The sequence below is a fragment of the Amphiura filiformis genome, chromosome 2, assembly GCF_039555335.1.
Source record: "Amphiura filiformis chromosome 2, Afil_fr2py, whole genome shotgun sequence".
Lineage (NCBI taxonomy): Eukaryota > Metazoa > Echinodermata > Ophiuroidea > Amphilepidida > Amphiuridae > Amphiura > Amphiura filiformis.
The window spans coordinates 54,885,425-54,906,236 of record NC_092629.1 but is presented as its reverse complement, the minus strand read 5'-3'; the positions used below and the strand labels follow the sequence as shown (position 1 = coordinate 54,906,236).

Below are 20,812 nucleotides of genomic sequence, written 5' to 3'. Positions count from 1 at the left end.
CGTAAAACCTCGTCTACAAGCATATAGAGTGCTTCTGATAAAAGCTAAATTAATCCAGGTGCCAATATGGAATTAGAGCAAATAAATTATAGATCCCAGCACATACAAGCAAGTATTATTGTAAGACCAATCCATTGTATTGGTATATTTACGTAAGTATCGTATTATTTTAACTTTCATCAAAGACACTATATATGCTTGTAGACGGTGTTTTACGGTATTTTATGTAGAGATGTTGACTTATTACCGCATAATAAAGACGGGGTTATTACTTTTTGTGATGTGTTTATTTTTTTAACTTGATAGCCGCACGTACCTATAAGACGTTAATCCATTAAAGAAGGTGAAATGGTCAAGGCATTAATAATCTATTATAATATCAAAATATGAAACCATGCCAGTTCGTTTATTTTCCACGAACAGTTTATAACTCGTGAAACATGGAAATGTGTGACACGCTTCACATAATTGTACAAAAGGAGGACAGTGTCGTATTGCATCAACTTAAAACGGCTGTAGAGACGGAGACTAAGGAAAAATCCTTACTTAAAAAGAAATTAGTATCAGGTTTGGCCATTTGAATTAGGGTATGTCCTCAAAAGTAAATAAATGAAAAGGAATGTTATACTCCGCAGTGTGTAATCTAATGATAAGGATAAAAGAATGTTTCATTAAAGCCTTAATCATGTTAATGTACGATCTTTTTAAATTTTTAGATTTTTCTTTTTTTCTTCTAAAATGATAATATGTAATCATAATGAAAGTTCCCAATACATTTGGACGCGAAAAACATTGGGAATTTGCAAAGAAACAACATCATAAACTTCACCTCTATCACTCGAAACATCTCGCACGATTTTGATTAGGACAGCGAGTGCGGCCTCAGAGTTATGGTTAGTCTCCTACGCGGGCCAGTTTGGTTACGTTCCTCCACATGTGGAGGGAGCGTAACTCAAGCTAGTTTTGTAGGAGACTACGGTTTACGATCGTGGCCGACATAAAGTCATAATCTAAAATTATGACTTTATGTCGGACCAACAGAAAATCGTCCCGTTTTACTACAAATAGGACGAATTTGACAGTTTGCTCATAGATTTAAATTAGAACATGTGTAAGTATTACAAATATGCCAAAAAATCGGTTTTGAAAAAAATAAAGGTAAATTCTGAAAAAAGATCGTACATTATGACTTTAACTCATACTTCGAAGAAACAAACTTTGGCGACATTATTCTTATTTCGGCAATCCACATAATGAGATCGATTTCTCCCCCACTGAGCCAAACACCATTTCTCACAAGTCTGAGAATTGAAGGAGAAATCAGTTTGTTTTCAAGATGTCTGGTAGTCACAGTGGCTCGTTTTTGATGCTTACATCATTTCTGTTCTTATTCGTTGTCGGGATTACAGGTAGGTTTATTCTTTTTGTTGTAATTGTTGCATATCTGCAAGTAATCTTTAACTATATTCTGTCGAAATATTACCGTGTTTTAAGTTTTTAACTGCGGAAAAAGAGGAAAATTTATCCTCGTAATTAAACTGTAGTTAATTTACGAGGTTTAGTTTTCACTGTATGGAATTTATTTAAAGCTTATCATTACATAATAAATTCCGCATTAATTTAAAGGTATGCCGTAAAACTCGATAGTTAGCATTATGTGCTTAGTCTCAATTAGCGCTTTTAAACAATGCAAACATGAAGAGGTGCATCCACAAAAGTGTAAAGGGCTTTGACCACAAATTTGCCTGGGAAAACTTTATATGCTTTTCTATGGGGTTGACCCATAATTTTCATGTCAAAAAAAGGGGGGGGGGGCTGAATTTTTGAGATCTGTTAAGGGGGGGCGAACAATTTTCGCGATGAAATATTTTTGCACCAGGCCCCCCCTAACAAGTGTTTGTGAACGGTCCCTAGTTATATACGAACAAGTAAACCTGTAAATTTTTGTCTCAAACCCATTAGCTCAGTTGGTGTATAATTTCATGTTTTCAAAAGTGCTCGATAGTAAACATATGCCTACTATCGAGTTATAACAGAAGAATGGTAACACACCCACAATATCTTTTCAGGGACAGTTGTAAATCATATTATTCGGCAGTTTGTTACAGTTTGTTTTTTGTTACATATTTGATGTAGGCCTATGTGGTTTTAAACATTAATTAAAATTAACCTCGGCGTAATAATTTTGGAACGTTTTTGCTACATATATTTACAATTACTTTCATTACAAAAGAATGACACGTAAATCATGGTTATAAAATTGTAGGCGCACAAGAGACAATTACCATAATAAGTAAAGTGCATATTTCTCCTATTGCCAATGCATTGTATCATGGGAAGGCATAACTAGAGGCATATTGTGTGCCAATCTGTTATCTACGCCATGGTATGTAACTTGGCACAGGTTCATAGTGTTACTGTTTACGACCAATTATGACGGATATCTTTATGCTATATCGAGTAACTTTTCATGCTGTATGATCTGTATGAAATGTATACGCTAAGAGACCTTTTAAACATAAATGTACACTCTTAGATAGCGCGAACCAAGCAGAGGAAACGTTAGAAAAATACCAGGAGTGTATTAAATAATTGTATATAATCACACGAGGGCGCACTCCACATACTACTCACAGTGTTTTAAAGGTGAACCTCATTGAAAATAAAGTTATATATCAATGGAAAGCTTATGATGTCAGGATACTAAAAACTATTTTTTCCGATTTTTTTGATGGCCAATAAAGCTGAAAAATTAAAAAAATGAATGAATTTTTGGTCTTTTTTAAGGCGCCCAAAAAGCACCCAAATCAATCGTCTATGACCTTGAGAATGCTCGTGACGTAAGCTCAGGGTTCGCAGTCACGTGATCCTACTCGGAAACATGTAAACAAGACTTGCTTCCTGTACTTTGCAAGCTGCCCGGCAAGTCTGATTTTCACAATAAAGCTTGAAATTAAAGGAATCTTCAAGTGGCTGGTTCCTTCTATATATATTAAAAATAATAGAATTATTGTCAGCACATAAATTTTCCGTAAATTTTTGACAAAATCAGTCATACTCGCTGGGTATAATTGGGTAATTGAGTTTGAATTTCGCGCTGGGATCAATTCCATGCGCAAACTTGCTGCTACCGCTCATGTCATGGACTGAATAAACATGATCGAAAAACAAATTACATACTTGTTCAGTGTGACATTTCTATTCTTGATTCATTTGAATATATCTGATATTTAAAAATATCGTCTTGCAGTAATCAAAAAATTAATAAAAAAACCCGCCGATTTCATCAAATCCAGCCCATAAAGGTTTTCATATTTAGCGCATTGCGGTAAATACATTCTTTCCACGCAATCACGATTGAAAGAAACATACTTTATTATAAAATAAGTACAATTGAGGCTTAGTAGATGGAATTCTGAAATCTGAATAAAATAAAAATATTGTCACTTGTGTCACGATTCTTTAATGATAGTACAATCAGTGTACGGTACTGAAAAAGTGAAACATTCATGTTTTATGGATTTATACCGAACACGATGCGTAAATTGCTGCTGAAGAAATAGCATTTACCCGACCGAGGTGTGTACGCGCAAACACAGCGAGTCGCCAAGTTCGTCCTCCGGTATAGCACTTGCGGTGAGGTGCGTGTTGCAGCAGATTTGATCAAGTCTGCTTTTGTATGCATTTTCGCAATTAAGCTTGAAATTAGAGGAATATTCAAGTTGCAACTAATAGAATTATTGTCAACACATAAATTTTCCGTAAATTTTGGACAAAATCAGTCGAAACTGGCTGGGTATAATTGGGTTATTGAGTTCGAATTTCGCGCTGTGATCAATTCCATGCGCAAATGCTTGCTGCGACCGGTGACCGGTCATGGCATAATAATATAAACATCAAATTAAATACTTGCTTATCAAGTGACATTCCCTGTTCTTGAATTATTTTAAAATATCTGATTTCTAAAAAATATTGTCTTGCAGTAATCAAAAAAAGATTTCAATAAATCCAGCTCATAAAAAGGTTTTCATATCTAGCGCCGTGATCATTCCCCGGTCGGATATCATTCATTGCGGAAAATATTCTTTCCATGAATTGACAATTGAAAGAAACAAATACTTTATAAATACAATTTAGGCTTGGTAGACCGTTATTTGATGGAATCTAAATTATAATATTGTCACTTCTGTCACAGTTCTTGATGATAGCACAATCGGTGTAGCCCTACTGAAAAAGAAAAATATCCATGTAATTGTTGTGTGGATGATGGTAGTAGCGAAATACTGAAGAAATTGCAGGAGCTGATGTCTGCGAGGCGGATATGCCCAAACAGCGCTAGCCTTCGTCTTCCGGGAGCACTTCTCTGTGTATTAGCTGATTTGATCAATCGTTCCTTGATATTTGGAACATTTACAGGAATACATTTTGCTGATGAAGTAGCAATAAGTTGGAAATATCAGAATGTGAATATCAAATCGGTCATTTTGACTGCAAGTAGCCTACAGTACAGTCGCGGATACCGAACACTCGGCGACTGAGTTCATCCCGTATGTATCTACGAGTTCGCCTATCATACATGACCGGTTGTAAAGCTAAGAAATAACTAAAAAATTCTGTACATGTACCTTATTCTATTCCTTCATTTTCTCATTGTGATAAGTTTATCTCAACTTGGTGTGACGATCTGAACTGGTAGCACTAGCAGTTATTTTTTGCAATCTGTTTTCATTCGGGTTCTTCGGCGAATCTTCGCTCTTCGTGCTTTACTGTAATATTCTCTATGCATATCGTGGATGGCTTGGCCTATCCCAAATCACCCCGGCCAGCACTTTTTCTATTTTTATCCACGCACTTTATTCAGGAACTTCATTCTTGATTTGATCATGATGTTTCCTTCATGTTATTCTTATTTTATTGAAGATATTTTTCATGTAAAGTAAGTTGACAATGACTTAAGACTGGATGTCTGTACCAATTCAGCAAGGTGCGGCCAAAGCCAAAAAATGAAGGTCAATGGATTTTGTCCAAATCTTATGACAGGAAAGGTTATTGGGTCTAATGATTATGTAGCTTGATAAAAAATTCAAATGTTCCTTGTCGCCATGACAACGGGCCTTTGAAGTTGGCTACAGAAAAAGTCAGTTATTTCAATTTCGCAGTACTGAAAGAGGCTCATTTTCGGCCGGCTCTAACAGAATTGCTGTAAGTACAGGATAATTAAAATTTCTTCTGATAAATACCTATACATTACATGTTACAAAAATAGTATTGCCATTTTTTTCAATCATCCATAATATTGCGCAATACGCAATGCAAAATCCGCTTTTTGCACTTTTTTCTTTAGTAAAAGTACTATAACTTTAAAAGTCAATAACTCTCAAGGTAGGGTTTGCTGATTTAAGTCTGGGATTGAATGAGAATAACCATGAATGGGGTTGATCAATCATCCAATAAAAAAATTGGGGTCTGTACCCCATAGCGAAATTTTACTTATACGAAAATTCACTATTTTCGATTAAAATTAGCTAATTACATAGCACTCTTATAGTAAACGTAATCATTTATTGGTCAGAGATTTACAAATAACATACCGAGAAATGTTTATTGACCCATATCTTATCCATAGACTTCCACTTAAGTATGTATGCAAATTTTCATAGCCACATTATTGGTCAAACAACTCCCACCCCCATTAACAATTAATATTCTCAAACCGAAAAGTGGGGTAAGTTACGTTGTTGATAATTGTGTTGCCACTAATTATGTGGGTATCTGTCTATTATTATCATCCAATTGATAATTAATGATAAATGGTACTTTTCCAACAAAATCAAATTTGGCGTCCAGAATAACTTTGTCAAAATCAACAATCTTTCCCGCCACGTTTGTTATCTATTAGACAATCGTCCATCTAGTGTATAGAATTATAGGCAAAAATGTCAAGAAATAGAATTGCCATATGAACATGATGAACATTAAGGTAGATTACCTTGAGGAAAGCAAGTGGGATATATTTTGACCAGGATCATACAGTTTGTGATAGATTTAACCATGTAACTGCAGTACCAGAGCTAGGCAACTTCGTCACTACTTTGGAGTAGGCCTAATGTTATAATAAAGCTACAATACAATCTACATTATAGTGTAAATAGCATGCCATAATTTAAAGGATTATGAATGATGTCTATTGGTAAATTACGAGTTGTTTCTATAGTTTGCAAATCAACAACTGGCATTCCGATGAGTGAACAAGCAATCTGAAATAATGTAATGAAAAAAGTCAGTATTTTATGGTATGCTCAAGGCATTGTCAACAAATTTGACGCTAGTGCCAACTAAATCTAACCTAGTGAGAACATGAACAATCACTAACAGCAATCCTAATTTTGTCCAAATATGGTGCCTTTCGTCGAATGCTAACATCACTAGTGTCAATGTTAAGTGAGGAACAGATGTCTTTGAGGGTATTTATGCTCAAACTTTGAAGTTTGTCATTTTTTACAGAGCGGCATACATTTATTTCACCAACAATTATAGGATGAGAAACTTCCTGCACCACTTGTCTCAGGCTATCTTGAAACACCGCTGTGTCTGCTGGAGCTTCCAGATCATCAGTTATCTCCTCTAAATCTCCATTTGCTCTTTTCTTGGCTGAAAGTCTGGAGAAAAAGCTACCTATCTGTTGTGGCGTTAGATATTCACTTGCACTAAACACCCTCTCGTTATTTTCATTCTTCAGACAACGCATTTGCTTAGCGACTCTAGAAGGATCATCTTTGTTCCCAGTGACCTCTCCATGTTCAAACCTTTTTATGAGAAATTCTTTCTGCTTGTTAGAAAACCTGGTATGTTTTCTGCCTGATTTCAAGGCCCATCAAGACATAATTCTGTTGTTGGTTCAGCTAGAATACAATGCTGCCCACCTGTGTTTCCTGAAACTTGTGGAAGTGTGCTTTCCTCTCTTGAAAGCATATTTGCATATCTCATTTTGGCTCTATCTAGTAGCCTTTCTCTCTGTTTGTACCGGTCATGTTTTCCTGACAGAATATGAGCTTCTAACGCTGATGATTTGATGTATGTCTTTGTACATGTTTCCTCAGGGCAACTGAATATACCAGTTGAGCTCACACTACTAGTAGAGTCGCAGACTTCTTCATGAAGATCAACTTCACGACTTTCTTGGTTAGCAGGTTCTGCAGATGCGCATACATTCTGATGCTGATTGGCGTCAAGAGTAATTTGGTTGATGGTACTTGACGATGGTCCTGTTGTTGGCCTAAACACAGTGCTTGTTGTCGTACTGCGTACCGTAATGTTTGGAATAACTGGTGCCTGAAAATCACCATCATTTACGATTTTGCCAGGCCCAATGTTATAAGCTCGCCATACTCTAATTCCGGCATCTGTAAACTGGAAGTTATTAATGTAACTTATACCACTCCATTGAATGTGTGGTTGAATTACCATCATCGGTGACTCAGTGAGAACTGGCTGAACACCATAGATGCCACCGTTTGACATCATGGCTTTCTCCATTTGTTTAGCATCCATAATATCGTTGCCTTCATTCAGATAAATGTTCATATGTCGTTTTATTTGGGCTGCCTTTCGATCGCATGGACCTTTCCCCCCTTGAGGATCAGAAAAGTCTATTCGTTTTACTTCAATGCCTGTTCTTGTGGAGAGATATTTTGCAGCTAATATCGTGTGTGCCGAGTGGTAACAGCCTGCGTTATCTTGACGGAAGAAAGCAGACTGTATACTAGGATCATTGGATTTCAACACTCTCAGCACATGTTCCATTATTCCAATTACGGTACTGCTGTCTTGCTTGGTTGAGTCAAAGATGTGGACTATTGCAATACTCTGGTAGTCGTTCCCACACTTTTTAATGGCTACACTAATGTGCCATGGGAGTCCCCTTTTGGCGAACCAATCAGTCTGGCTTTCTCTAAATCTCCTTGGAAGATATTTCATAGCCCAGTCGAGAGTAACCATTACTGCGTTGTCACCCATTAAAGACAAAATGTGCTGTTTGCAAGTATCCTGATTGACTGTCCTCAACTGGTGTCCTTTCCATAATTGGATGTCGTATACAGCTCGCTCAATGCGGTAGAGGATTTTTTCCTATCTTCCGAAGATGGAAATGCTAACTCACTGGAAGAACACACTTGTTTGATGTTGTTCAAAGTGTTCGAAAGTGTCTGACAACCACTGCAGATCTCATCGTGCTCATGATCACAGGGAGTTTGGTAGTCTGGATCTTGAGGGTCACTGAGTGCGAATTGCCGACAGTGATCAGCTACCCTGGACTCATCCGCAATGTGTACCTAAAAAAAACAAGAGATGTGATTTGTTTGTGGTTAACAAGTAGCACTTGCAATTATTCGAATATACCAAAAATTTAATCACTCTAATGTAAACTATCAGGCTTGTTACAAAACATTGCACTTACCTTGTAATCTCCCTTCATGTATCGCTTTGAATCTCTGAGAAGTTTGAGTTGGTTTCTACCCCAGGCATTGCTCATCCCTAATTGAACAAGGTTGTCAACGATGTCTTCAAGGTCATCAAAAGCTCGTGTTCCTGTTAAAGTGTACAAGAATATCAAATCCAAGTGAAAAATAGTTGTAATAATAATGACTGATGTAGGTGATAAAGCAAGAGTTTTCTTCATAGAAAGACAAATAAACTTACATTTTCATATGAAGGTGAAGTGTCAAACTATATTTTCTGAATACAGTGTGTATGTACTTACCTTCAGCGGTAAAGTAGTCCAGGCCTTGTAGAGATGTTCGGACAGAAGCTGCACAGGCATTCAGTATACGCTTCAAAGAGGTCTCACCAAGAGGGGAAAATGCTGTTTCTTTACATAGGCTGTTGTACTGCTGGATAATACGTTGTGGGATCATCACGCGAATTACATTTGGGGTATATATACATTCTCCAGTGGTTAACTTCATCATTTTCTCTCCGAAGGGTAGATCTTGAATGAGATGGGGGCTTGTTATAAATTCAAGGAAGTGCTCCAATTTCCCTCTGTCATAGCGCTCTCTCACTCCAGTTGCTGGTGGTAATGGCACACCACGTCCATGTACAATTGTGTGAGTCCTTGCCATCGTATATCTATATCTTGTTAGTCCCGGGATATATTGCAGCAATTGCTTAAACTGAAGTTTGTCAGCCATGATTGAAAGTATCTGCTGCCTGGATGCCCAGTGATCAGCATTTGCATAGCATTCTGCTAAAGCTTCAATTAATTCTCGCTCCTTGACGCTTTCTTCATTATTGAACCCAGAGTCATAGAGATCAGATGATCTAACCGTGTTCCAAATTGCTGCGGCACTTTCCTCCTGAGGTGCTACCACATTAATAACTGCTTTAACTCCATCTTTGACATGTTTGATGCATCGCCGTTGATGTCTTTCATTTACTTCTGACCACTGATTTTGCAACGAGCTTTCTACCGGGTTATTTCCTGAAAGCTCAAGCAAACCATTCAATGCGTGTCGTTTCTGAACTAAAAGTTGCTTTGCTGGATCTAAGAGGACCTTCTTAGGTTTAGCCCCTGGAGATAGAAATGGAGTAGGGGGAACATACAAACTTGCATCATCTTCTTGAATATCATCACTCTGAATAATATCTGACTCCACCTCCTCGGATCTTCCCGTATCTGATATTTGACCCGTCTGTTGAAAAACAAAAACAGAGAAAAAAAATAATGCTCTTTCTTATATAGATACTTTTATGTATATTGTTTTAATCATTGGTAATACTATCATTATTTTGTCTAACTAAATTCATCTTGTTGCAAAAAATAAAACACATACTGTAGATGCAAACCAGTATTATTTTCTACTTTATACCACAAATACTTGAGTACATACCAGGTGTAACAACGACATAGCAGATATTATACTCTCATCATCTTCTGGCATATCCTCCAATTTACTCTCTAGGTGCTTTCGACACTTGTCACAAAAAGCTGGTAAAGAAAAATTGATGACAAACATAAATAATATTATTATAAGGCAAACCCAAAATTTGTCTCTAGGTGGTTTTGCAGTTTGTTTCTTTTAAGATACTATGATACAGAGATGAGGAGGGACAACGTATAAGATCTGAAAAAAAAAAAAAGGTTTTGTTGTACCATCGCCAAATGTGGGTCATTTTCTACATGTATCCTTTTCTGGGACACTTTGTAGAAACAACATGTCAAATTTTATTCACATTTTTTGGTTTACAAAATCAAGTTGCCAATATATTACAAATAAAAAAAGGATTAGGGCTTACCTGATCCAATAGGCACTAGTATATTTGTCTTTTCAAATATTTTTCTAGTCAAGTCTTTCCCAAATGTCCGTGTTCCTTTAGGATGCACATTTCCATGCATTGAAAGTTCTTGTGGAACGCTACATTTCACCGATGTTTTTCTCCATCCTATGCCCAGTTCAGCCCTGTGTTTAGGGCAAATGGTTAGTTCTTGCATGTCTGAAGACGATACAAATTTACCAGCACGTGAGAGTATCAGATCGGCTTCATTCTTGACATTGTCGGCTCTGACATCAATGCTTCTTAAATGTGGTATTATATCTTTGTTGCAACTTCGTAATACAATATATTCTGTTTCAGAGGCGGCTCTTGCATTTAGCCCACAAGGACTGCCTGTACCTGATGCAAATGAGCACGCCATTACTCATATTTTCTGAAATAAATAAATAGCAAATTACTCAATGTTAGAAACACCACTAAAAAATAAATCGTTAATACAGGACCCAGCTCCCTATCCGCTGAATAAATTTCTAAGAGTTGATGCAAACAAACAAATCCCACAGAGAACATTATTCATGTACACCCCATCATGCATACATGTATGCGCATATAGCATGTCCTCCCGTATGTCCTTTACCACGTTTATTATGTACCGTCTTTGAGAAACAGACCGAAATGTTTGTATTCTAGTCACATGAACTGCTATCAAAACTTAGTTAACATTATTATATCTTATATAAATAAATAAATAATCTGACACTTACCATTTACCAGCTATACTATTCTTATGTAATTGATGAACTGTTGTTTGTACCGGCCCCTGATTGCCTTTTCAGCTAAACGCAGCCCGTCACCCAGCGCTGCCCTCTATTGCATTTTCATTAACAATGCTTCTGCATCTGGTTTCTGTATAGCTTGTTTGTACCATTAGAATCGTTACTTTCTTCAATTAAGTCCCATTAAGTTCTTTTAATACAATTAGTTTCAGTAATAATTTTTAAAAAAAGAATGAAACTATATTTTACTGTAAATCCCCTTGTGAAAAAATAGATTTTTTTTAAAAACTTGGTACTTTTGAAAAGCCAGAACTTCTAAAATAGTTAAGAGCCCAATTTTTGAAAAGGATATATCAGTTAACAAGGGTTTACGCTAACTATGACATTTTACAGTTTCAACATACAAATCCTACCTTTACATTTATGCCCCTTCAAAGTCTGGGTAAAATGACGCTTATGATTTTTGCCCAAAAATGTACTTTTTCTACTTAAATTTGCAGGATCTTTTCGAAGAGTGACACACTTTTTCTTCATTTACAATGAATAACAAAGCATGTCTCTATCCTAAAATAAAAAAACCAGACAATTTATCGCATCTTATATAGTTGTAGCATAAGACCAAACTTTACCTTTTTTCAAAAATGAAAAATGCAATTTTTGGTCATTTTCGGCTCAAATTTGTTTTGTCCGTTATTTTACCAACAGGCCAAATACAACTTTTTTAATATCATTTTGAAAATGTCCCACCTAAACCCTTTCTATGCTAGAAGAATCAAGGATTTCTATTTTTTTGACTTTGTCCGCATATTTAAAATTTTGCTTGAAAATAAGAGACCCTGAGTCTTAATTCGTACATTGGCCCGATGCATGCCACAGTAATGCATGGACATTGTGTTTACAATCAAACCCGGAAGTAACTGTGTGTCCCCGAGCTGACGTCATCAACGAAAGCGCCCAATTTGAACGATTTCGTTTTGTAATTTAGGGGGGTGCCAATATCCAATCTTTGCATGGAGATTTTGTCTAGCCTGGTACGTTAGGCAAATAAAAAATATTCTTTTCTGCTTCCTGACATCATAAGCTTTCCATTGATATATAACTTTATTTTCAATGAGGTTCACCTTTAAGAAACGTCCTTGTCGCGTAGAATTGATTCATTTTACTTGCGGGTTAATGCTTTTATAATTATAACCTTGTATTTTCCAACATTTTAGTGACAATTTTGTTTAGATTTTCGGCATGTTTTCTGACAATCGAGTCACATAAATCAAAGATTTGGAACAAGTCTAAACATTCATAATCTTGAGTAAATGCCGAAATGTTTTTGTGTGTGTTACTTTGATTAAATGATTGCTTGTAAGAAAGAAACATGTCTTTTCCATGTCTTGATTCTCACATTATTTATAAACTGTTTATTACAGGACATAATGAATCCGACATCAATACCCTAAATGAACTCAAAGATTCTTCAGAGCTTGCTTTCTTCAAGTATTTCTTCCAAGGTCCACCAGGAAAAGATGGACGTGATGGTCGAGACGGAAGGGATGGACATGGTAAGCAAGATCAAGCTAATGATACAAATATATGCCAACTGTTTTTTATCGTCTTTGTAGCATTGAAGTTTAATTTGCAAACAGACAAAAACAAGCAGATTCAACAAAATTAGAATTTCTACTTGAACCAAAATAAAGGCAAATGTCAATTCTCGCCGGCAACGGTTGCTCTTGCTAGTACAATGTTTGACCTCCAGCGTCGACATCGCCTTGCTAGCCACCGTTGGCTTTTTACGCTAGTCTGATAATAATGCTGAAAACAGCTCCACTAAGGATTCCGTGTGCTCAATAGATCGAAAATGGATCTATATAATATATACAATTATTGTAAACTGCTGTTTAGTGTGTATTCGAGTGTAACATAATTATGGTGACATTTTATAATGTTCCTGTGTTACGGCTTACGGAATTGTGACAACAGAATGTGAAATTACGTGCGAAAATTTGCAGGCGTAAATTTAATTAATTTGGGCATAAGTGCAGTCCACCATTCAATGTGGAATATACTTTATCGATTGATTTTGTTGGAGTAATTTCCTGTTAACCAGGTTTAAGTACTGTTGACGAGTTTGTTGACGAATGTTTATAATATTCTGAAATTCTGACGTATGGCCCTCTAGAATACAAGAATGACAAGTAGGCATAATGCGAACCCTAGGCCTTCAGATCGTGGCAGGTCAATATCTTATCAATACTTAATTGCATTGATTTGACAACCAACATTGAACTCTGTTTGTAATTTTCAGATGGCGCACCAGCACCAGCATGTTCATCAGTAGATTCAAGAGGTATGCAAGGCCCACAAGAGGTAAGCTTACTATCAAATGCTCATCAGTAGATTCAAGAAGAACAAGTGACCCACATGGGTGTTTGGCAGAGGCATATTTATTAACCCCTAATCCTACGTACAAAGCAGAAACGCTATTGCAAGTTGGCCTGCAGAAACCGTGTTCAATATTACGTTTGAAACAGTTGTTACTATAAACAACACTCTGGAACTGAAATAGCAATTCATTATATCCTTCATTAATAGATTCTTGTTCATTGATTGGTTAAAAGCGTGTCACATGATCAAAAATATACACACTATTCTGTGAGGAAGTGGAAACAAGTACTATTTACGTCCGTAAATAGTACCTCCAAGCCGTAAATAGTGCTTCTGGATATTTACTATTTACGGATTGCAGCATACCCAAGTCGCAGTCCATAAAGCATAAAAATAACATTGAACGTCGACATTGAATATGAGAATATTTTGTCACTGCCGAGAAACGACAACACAGACATGGCCGGCGAAATAAAATCAAGCCTGGAGTGGGCTGCTCAGTACTGCTGAAGACGATTCACAATTTCAGCTGTTTAATTTGAATTTGTTACCATTTCTAGCACAGGAATATGTTTTCAGACCAACACAGTCAGATTCAGAGTGATATTGACATGGTAAGCTTAAAAACAAACACTGACAGTGCGAGACCGCCGGCCGCCTGACATGCCTAAGCATAGCCTTTTTGCCGTGCGTACGGAGGCCTATCCCGATGCATGATGGCCTTCGTATTTACATGTAAATATTTTTACATGTACATCTTGACTAATATTTGTACAAATAATCTATGAATTAAGGCAAAATGGATTTGACCTGACCTTTGACCTTAATGTTTCCCGGGTCACGGGGTTTGTTGTCACTGAAATTAAGCCCCCATACCCCTTACAGACAATGAAATTACGGTATAAGATTTGACCCCAGATAACCTTTGACCCTGCAAAGTGTTCCAACATATTCCCCTGGTCATTAAGTTTGTTGTCACCGAGTTTGAGCCTTTGACCTTTGACCTCTGCCCCTGGTCATGAGATTTGTTGTCACTTAGTTTGAGCCCATACCCCTTACAGATGTCCAGAAAAGGAAATTATAAGATTTGACCCCATATAACCTTTGACCTGACCCCTGCAAAGTGTTCCAAAATATTCCCCTGGTCATTAAGTTTGTTGTCACAGAGTTTGAGTCCCGTACCCATTACAGATGTACAGAAAATGCATTTCTTAAATTTGACCTCTGCATGACCTTTGACCTGACCCCTGTAAAATGTTCCCCTGGTCATGAGATTTGTTGTCACTGAGTTTGAGCCCCTACCCCTTACGGATGTTGAGATAATGCAATTGTAAGATTTTACCCCCTTAATGACCTTTGACCCCAATTCTTTGTACAACTTTTAGACACTGGCTAAAGGCGATGCAGGTATGCAAGTGACGACATTGTGTTATGTAATTTGTGGAAGAAGAAGCATTTTTAGTGAAAATCACATTTTGGCCATAATGACCTTTGGATGACCTTTGACCCCGAGTTGGTCATGTAACATTTGTCCCCCCACCCAATGGTCCTTGTGACCAAATATGGTCACATTGGCTTAAAGCGTATGGCTACGATGGCTCGTTAAAAGTTTGACAGAAGAAAGAAAGAAAGAAGAACTGACCAAAAACAGAACACTCGCAAATTGGCAATTTGCGATTGTAATGAAGATACAACTTGAACAAATATACACAATGAGTAAGCTTAAAAACCCACTAACACATGAACATGACAGTGCGAGTCATTGGACCGCCAAACCGGCCTACCGCGCATATGTCCTACCTAGGCCTATCTCGCAGCATGGTGGAGTTGTCATCATTTAACCAATCAACGAACAAAAAATCTATGAATGAAGGATATAAAACAAATATATACTGCCTTCATTCGAGGTTCTGGTTACAACTATGGTCCCTCGTTGAGATCAATAATACTAGGAAAATAGTACTATTGATCCCACCTCGGGCACATAGTTTTAATCAGAACCTCTCATGGCAGTATATATTTGTATACTAGCCCAGCAAACACACTTTTTAAACATTATAAAAGTGTTTGAAACACGTTTTGGGTTTATTCAAAACGTTTTTATAACATTTAAATGTCGGGTTATATAAAAGTCATTAAAATGTCTTTAAAACGTTCTTAACCATTTCATATGGAAGCGTTTTGTTCATACTTATGCTAAGGCGCTTTATAAATTCCGTTTATTGTTTACTGTATGAAGAAAATGACAACAACATTTTAAAAATGTTATTGTAAGAAGATGTTTTTAGAACATTTTTGCAAAATATTTTGTCAACTCTTAAAAATATCACTATGTAAGACTGTTTTCCATCAAGTTTGCAATTTTTTGTGGAAAGTTATTAAAACGTTTTTTACTCTTTGTATAACTCGACAGTAAAACGTTTTAACATTTTGTGTTTGCCATGTTTGCTGAGAGGCTACAAATATCCGGATGGGTTGAACAATCCGTGATAACAGGTCAATTTTTTTCTCGTAAAATGTATCCCAGTGCGTGTGTGTAAATAAATTAAACATTATTATAACATGATCTTACCGGATTGTTATGTTTAAATCATGTTTCATATTGAAATTTGAACCCACAATTTGGACCATGGTTCCCCTTGATAAATATACGATGCATAACTTGAAGCTGCCCATCATATTATGCCGCCGTAAACATGGCTTATATGTGATCAATACTAATATTACAACAATGATTCTAATGATTTATTGACAGATGGACTCATGGGCGCTGTTGGGCCCCAAGGAACGCCCGGAAAGGTGGGGCCAAAGGGCTTGAGAGGGTTACAGGGCCCTCAAGGGTCACCGGGGTCACAGGGACCCGCTGGGGCTGACGCTACCAATCCCATTGTCGCTGGTGCTGTCTATATTCGATGGGGTCGATCGACATGTCCCTCTACTGCTGATTTGGTGTATGATGGTAAGCGCAAACATTACTTTTAACATTACTAACGTTTGGACCGATATCACTAGTGGGAATTTATAATTATATTTATATTGATAACTCTTTCAAAAGTGATGAGAATTGGACTAAACGATGAGAATTGTTCTCATTCTATGAATTTTTTTTTTTTTCAAATTAAAACAATGTAACATGTCCGATCAGTATTTAAATCATTTCTTATTGTTCTCATTGTTTTGAATGAGAAAATTGTCATAATGAGAAAATTTCCAATCTAACCGTTTTGATCTATTATCATATTTTTTTTAAAAATTATTCTCATTTTGCGATCTAGTTGCACCATATCGTATCTTACACATGTTGGGTTACGCCCACCACACTTGTACGTAATAGGAATTGAAATGTCATGACTTAATATACAGATTGGACAGATCCATTTTGTTTTGAAAAAAAAGAAAGAAAATAGATTGAAAAACCATTTCAGACATCATATTATTTATCTGCGAAGAAAATAGATTATATACAGTGGAGAGAAAACAACTACCCAGCAAACACAAAAACGTTTAAAAAACGTTTTAAATAAGTTATATCTTTGGCTTTTGGTTTAGGTAAAACGTTTTAATAACATTGAAATGTCGGGTTATATAAAGGTCATAAAAACGTTTTAAAACGTTTTGTATGAAAACACACTACAACAATATTTTGAAATGTTTTCAAAAAATGTTATTGTAAACTATTTTTGCAAACATTTTTGCCATATTGTGTTAATACTTAAATAACATTATGTTGAAATATTTGAACCCAGCAAACACAGACATGTTCTTAAAATGTTTTTTTTTTCAAAACCTTTTAATAATATTTAAATGTCGGGTTACATAAAGGTCATGAAAACGTTTTTAAAACGTTACTGAAAATATTTTGGGCAAACATTTTTCGCAAAATATTTTTTCAACCCCAAAATAACAGTCTGTTTAGAAAGTTTTGTATCAAGTTTTCAAGAATGTTTTTGGAATGTTATTAAAACGTTTTTATACCATTTATATAACCCGACATTTAAACGTTTTCTGTAAAACATTTTTGTTTGCTGAGCAGTAAATTATCAAAAAATGTTTTTCAAGGTTATGAAAACGTTTTATACTCGTAATATATCCTTTATATAACCCGACATTTAAACATTTTCTGACAACCTTTTATAACGAATGATGTCGAAAACGTTTTGTGTTTACTGGGTAGCTCACATATAAGGTTAAATACCACTAATTATGTATTACACGGGTTTCAATGGGAAAATGGCTAATTTCGGGTGGAATTTTCTCATATTCAGAACTCTCACAGTTCAATGCCACTAATATCAGGTGAAACTATATGATTTAGATGCCAAATGATCAAAAATTCAACATAGGTTGACCTGAGACTTTTCTTGTTTTAACGCACTGAACCGTAAACACCTTAAAATGGCAGTGCGCCCTCGAAGCTGAAAGTTAAAATATGGCAGGGCGCATATTTTCTAAAAACCGAAGCCGTGCCTATGAATTTTGGTACTATTACAACAACAATGTTTGAGAGGAAATATACCATTTTGAAGCATCAAACCCTAAAAAGTGGCTATATAACTTGATCAATTTCAGCGATTTCAGATTTCAGATCAATTTTAGTCTTTTTAGATGCCATGCAAACAAATAGTTACTCGTCGTATTTCCATGTATCGCCCAGGCCTATTAGTGGTAACCATAAACAGCAAAGAAAACAACAACTAATGGTATACTAGCAATTTGTAAGCAATTAGCATGTACTGGTGCCCGCATATAAGTAATGCAATTTTTTTTCTTCTGAAAAGAAATGCAGCAACTTGCTTTCTAAAATTAAAGCAATAGCGATCTCACAAAACGTCAGAAAAGATAAAACGTCAGTCTGAATAGCTTAAAAATTGCATATGATTAAATTAATGTTTACTAAAATGTTATTATAATTTTCAAACAGGACTAGCTGGTGGTGAATACTACACACATCAAGGAGGAGGCTCCAACTATCTTTGTCTTCCGTCAACACCAGAATATGACGAACATCAATCAGGCGATGAAGGGGCTAGAGGCTTTGTATACAGTGCCGAATATGAGACACACACCTTCTCTCCGTTTGCATCAAAACAGGAGCACGAAGTTCCCTGTGTCGTCTGTCACGCAACTAATCGAGGGAGCATACTAATGATTCCAGCATTGAAGACGTGCCCCACTGGATGGACGGAAGAGTACCACGGTTATCTAATGACGGATCATCACGGGCACCGCAGACGCGACTTTGTTTGCATGGATCGTTCTCCAGAAAGTTTGTCAGGTAGTAGTAGCGGCAATCAGAATGGTGCTCTATTTTACCCAGTTGAAGGGCGTTGTGGTGGTGGAAATGTTGGCAATTTGCCTTGTCCACCTTATACGAGTGGTCGAGAACTATCATGCGTCGTTTTTGTACGAAATAGATTACGCCCTGTACAATGCATCGCGAAAAAATTATTGAAAAAGGATCATGGTTTTTGATGTTTTTCTGGTCTTGATTATCATTTGTCTCACACGGACTGTTCATAGTTGGCGATAAACCGTTATTAAAAAAAAGTAACTCTTAAACGTAAAATTAAACGGTACTATAATATTTTGCCGATTTCCTTTCAAAAAGCGTACTGGTATCCGTCCGGTGCGTATTAATATCCATGATGTCCTATGCACACGCTTGACATCTCATCATGACATCAAAGGAACCTTGCAAAAGATTATAGGATGTTAAAATTAATTATGTAGATATTTACGCAAGTCTTTAGTTTTGAAATTTAGGAATTATTTTTCAGCCGCAACCAGAAGACACTCAGACATGTCATTGTATCATCGAGAATAAGGTGTTGATGTGGAGATAAAAATAAGACGGAACTATTTTAGCCATTAAAGTTATTTCAGTCATATTATTGATATATGTATTGCCTGTATGTATATTCCATCCGTCATAAATATGGTTTTTATCTAAGAAAACACATCTTTGAGACGTCCACATAAAACCATGAATTAATGTGATACCGTAAAAATTCGCCTAATGGGCTCCTTTGCCTTAGGCCAAATTTCATGTACAATTATGGAGCTCTCTCGCCTCTGAAAATCCCAACAAGAATGAAATATTCTTGCCCTTATTTGCAGGTAGTATTTTTACGGGAGGGCGTTTGTAGTTTGTGCTTAAAATTCCAGTTATGTCTCTAGAGCCCACATGCGCCATTTGACGAATACGGTAATCTATTATATGTTTTAAGGGTCTTAATCTCAAAATGGGTCTTCCGTCATGTACGGGTTTTGTGGGAACAGGGCACCTAATGTTTCTCACAAGTAAAATAACGTTTCCAACGTCCTCAGTTTGTTTAAAGTTAGTGCAACTTTTGAATTTGTATCTTTCCTCTTCAAAGAGTAGCCATGACAACAATTCTTATGCTATTTAGCCAAATGAGTTACTATATAACCACTTCGATTCGGAAAACTGTAAAATTTGTATTCCTATTGTGTTAGTCCTAGTGACCTCCCTCCCCTGTGACCGCGCAATTCATTTTTTTTTCTTGAGCATGTATTTCTCGGGAATAATTAACCTAAATAAAATAAATAAATTAAATAAAATAAATAAATAAGAGCTTGTTTCCAAAAGGCGCTAAATCCATATAAGTGAAATAGGAGAAAATCAATGTTTTTTTAAATTAAAAGCCTTATTGGTATTTATTCATTTATTTTTTGGTTTTAAATGTTAGTTCTCATGTCAGTAACTACAAAAACACCTGTTTTTGAGATCCTGATTATAATGTGTAATTGTAAGTATTCTTTTATTAAACGGCTTGAAGTGGATTTAGCGCCTTTTGGAAACAAAATATCCAATAACCGTGGATTTAGCACCTTTTGGAAACAAAATATTCAATGATATTCAAAATAATTTGCAATATTAAACAAAATACACACAAATATTTTTTTATAAATCAAACTGCACTTTATTTCAACAATGTAATGATATTTATTCACCAAAAGCTTGAAAATGTGAGAAAATTGTGCAATTTTTTTCCCAAAAATTTTACAACGACAATTCTGTCAAATCATTCCATTTTACGCGCAAATTGTCGTCTGTGGTTGCTAGGAGTGTAGGGGTGTGTGTACAAGTTGAAATTCTAAACTTTTGTGATTTAAATTTTGATCAATTGTTGCCTTGTCAACTGGAGAATAGTCCTATGCAATTTTAGTCTTTAACGGCCTACAGAGCACAGTGATTGGTCGGTTGGATTTAGCGCCTTTTGAAAAAAAAACTGAAATGGAGTTAGCGCCTTTTGGAAAAAAAGTCAAATTTATGGCCCACCCTGTAATGGGATTGAGCTCCTTTTGGAAAAAAAAGTTTGATTCCATGAAACTAATGCTATAACACTATACATTGGTACCAA

At 36.1% G+C, this 20,812-nt stretch overlaps 2 protein-coding genes across 2 annotated transcripts; both read left to right on the top strand.

Annotated features, from left to right (window-relative positions):
• Positions 1 to 1,312: 1,312 nt before the first annotated feature.
• Positions 1,313 to 14,089, top strand: LOC140141476 (uncharacterized). Its single transcript, XM_072163357.1, has 4 exons — positions 1,313 to 1,409; positions 12,470 to 12,601; positions 13,348 to 13,409; positions 13,988 to 14,089. Exons 1-4 carry the CDS (start codon positions 1,337 to 1,339, stop codon positions 14,087 to 14,089), a joined length of 369 nt encoding a protein of 122 aa, XP_072019458.1. The 5' UTR covers positions 1,313 to 1,336.
• Positions 14,090 to 16,186: 2,097 nt separating this feature from the next.
• On the top strand, positions 16,187 to 19,722 carry LOC140136280 (uncharacterized). The gene is made up of 2 exons (XM_072158010.1): positions 16,187 to 16,386; positions 18,349 to 19,722. The coding sequence occupies exons 1-2, from the start codon at positions 16,191 to 16,193 to the stop codon at positions 18,897 to 18,899; spliced, it is 747 nt and encodes a 248-aa protein (XP_072014111.1). The 5' UTR covers positions 16,187 to 16,190; the 3' UTR covers positions 18,900 to 19,722.
• The last annotated feature ends 1,090 nt before the right edge of the window (positions 19,723 to 20,812 follow it).

Excerpts from the sequence above, each read along its gene's own strand:
- LOC140141476 (XM_072163357.1), top strand. The coding sequence starts at position 1,337 with ATGTCTGGTAGTCACAGTGGCTCGTTTTTGATGCTTACATCATTTCTG. Across the intron at positions 1,410-12,469 it reads ATTCGTTGTCGGGATTACAG|GACATAATGAATCCGACATC; the intron begins GTAGGTTTATTC and ends TGTTTATTACAG. Across the intron at positions 12,602-13,347 it reads AGACGGAAGGGATGGACATG|ATGGCGCACCAGCACCAGCA; the intron begins GTAAGCAAGATC and ends TGTAATTTTCAG.
- LOC140136280 (XM_072158010.1), top strand. The coding sequence starts at position 16,191 with ATGGGCGCTGTTGGGCCCCAAGGAACGCCCGGAAAGGTGGGGCCAAAG. Across the intron at positions 16,387-18,348 it reads TGCTGATTTGGTGTATGATG|GACTAGCTGGTGGTGAATAC; the intron begins GTAAGCGCAAAC and ends ATTTTCAAACAG.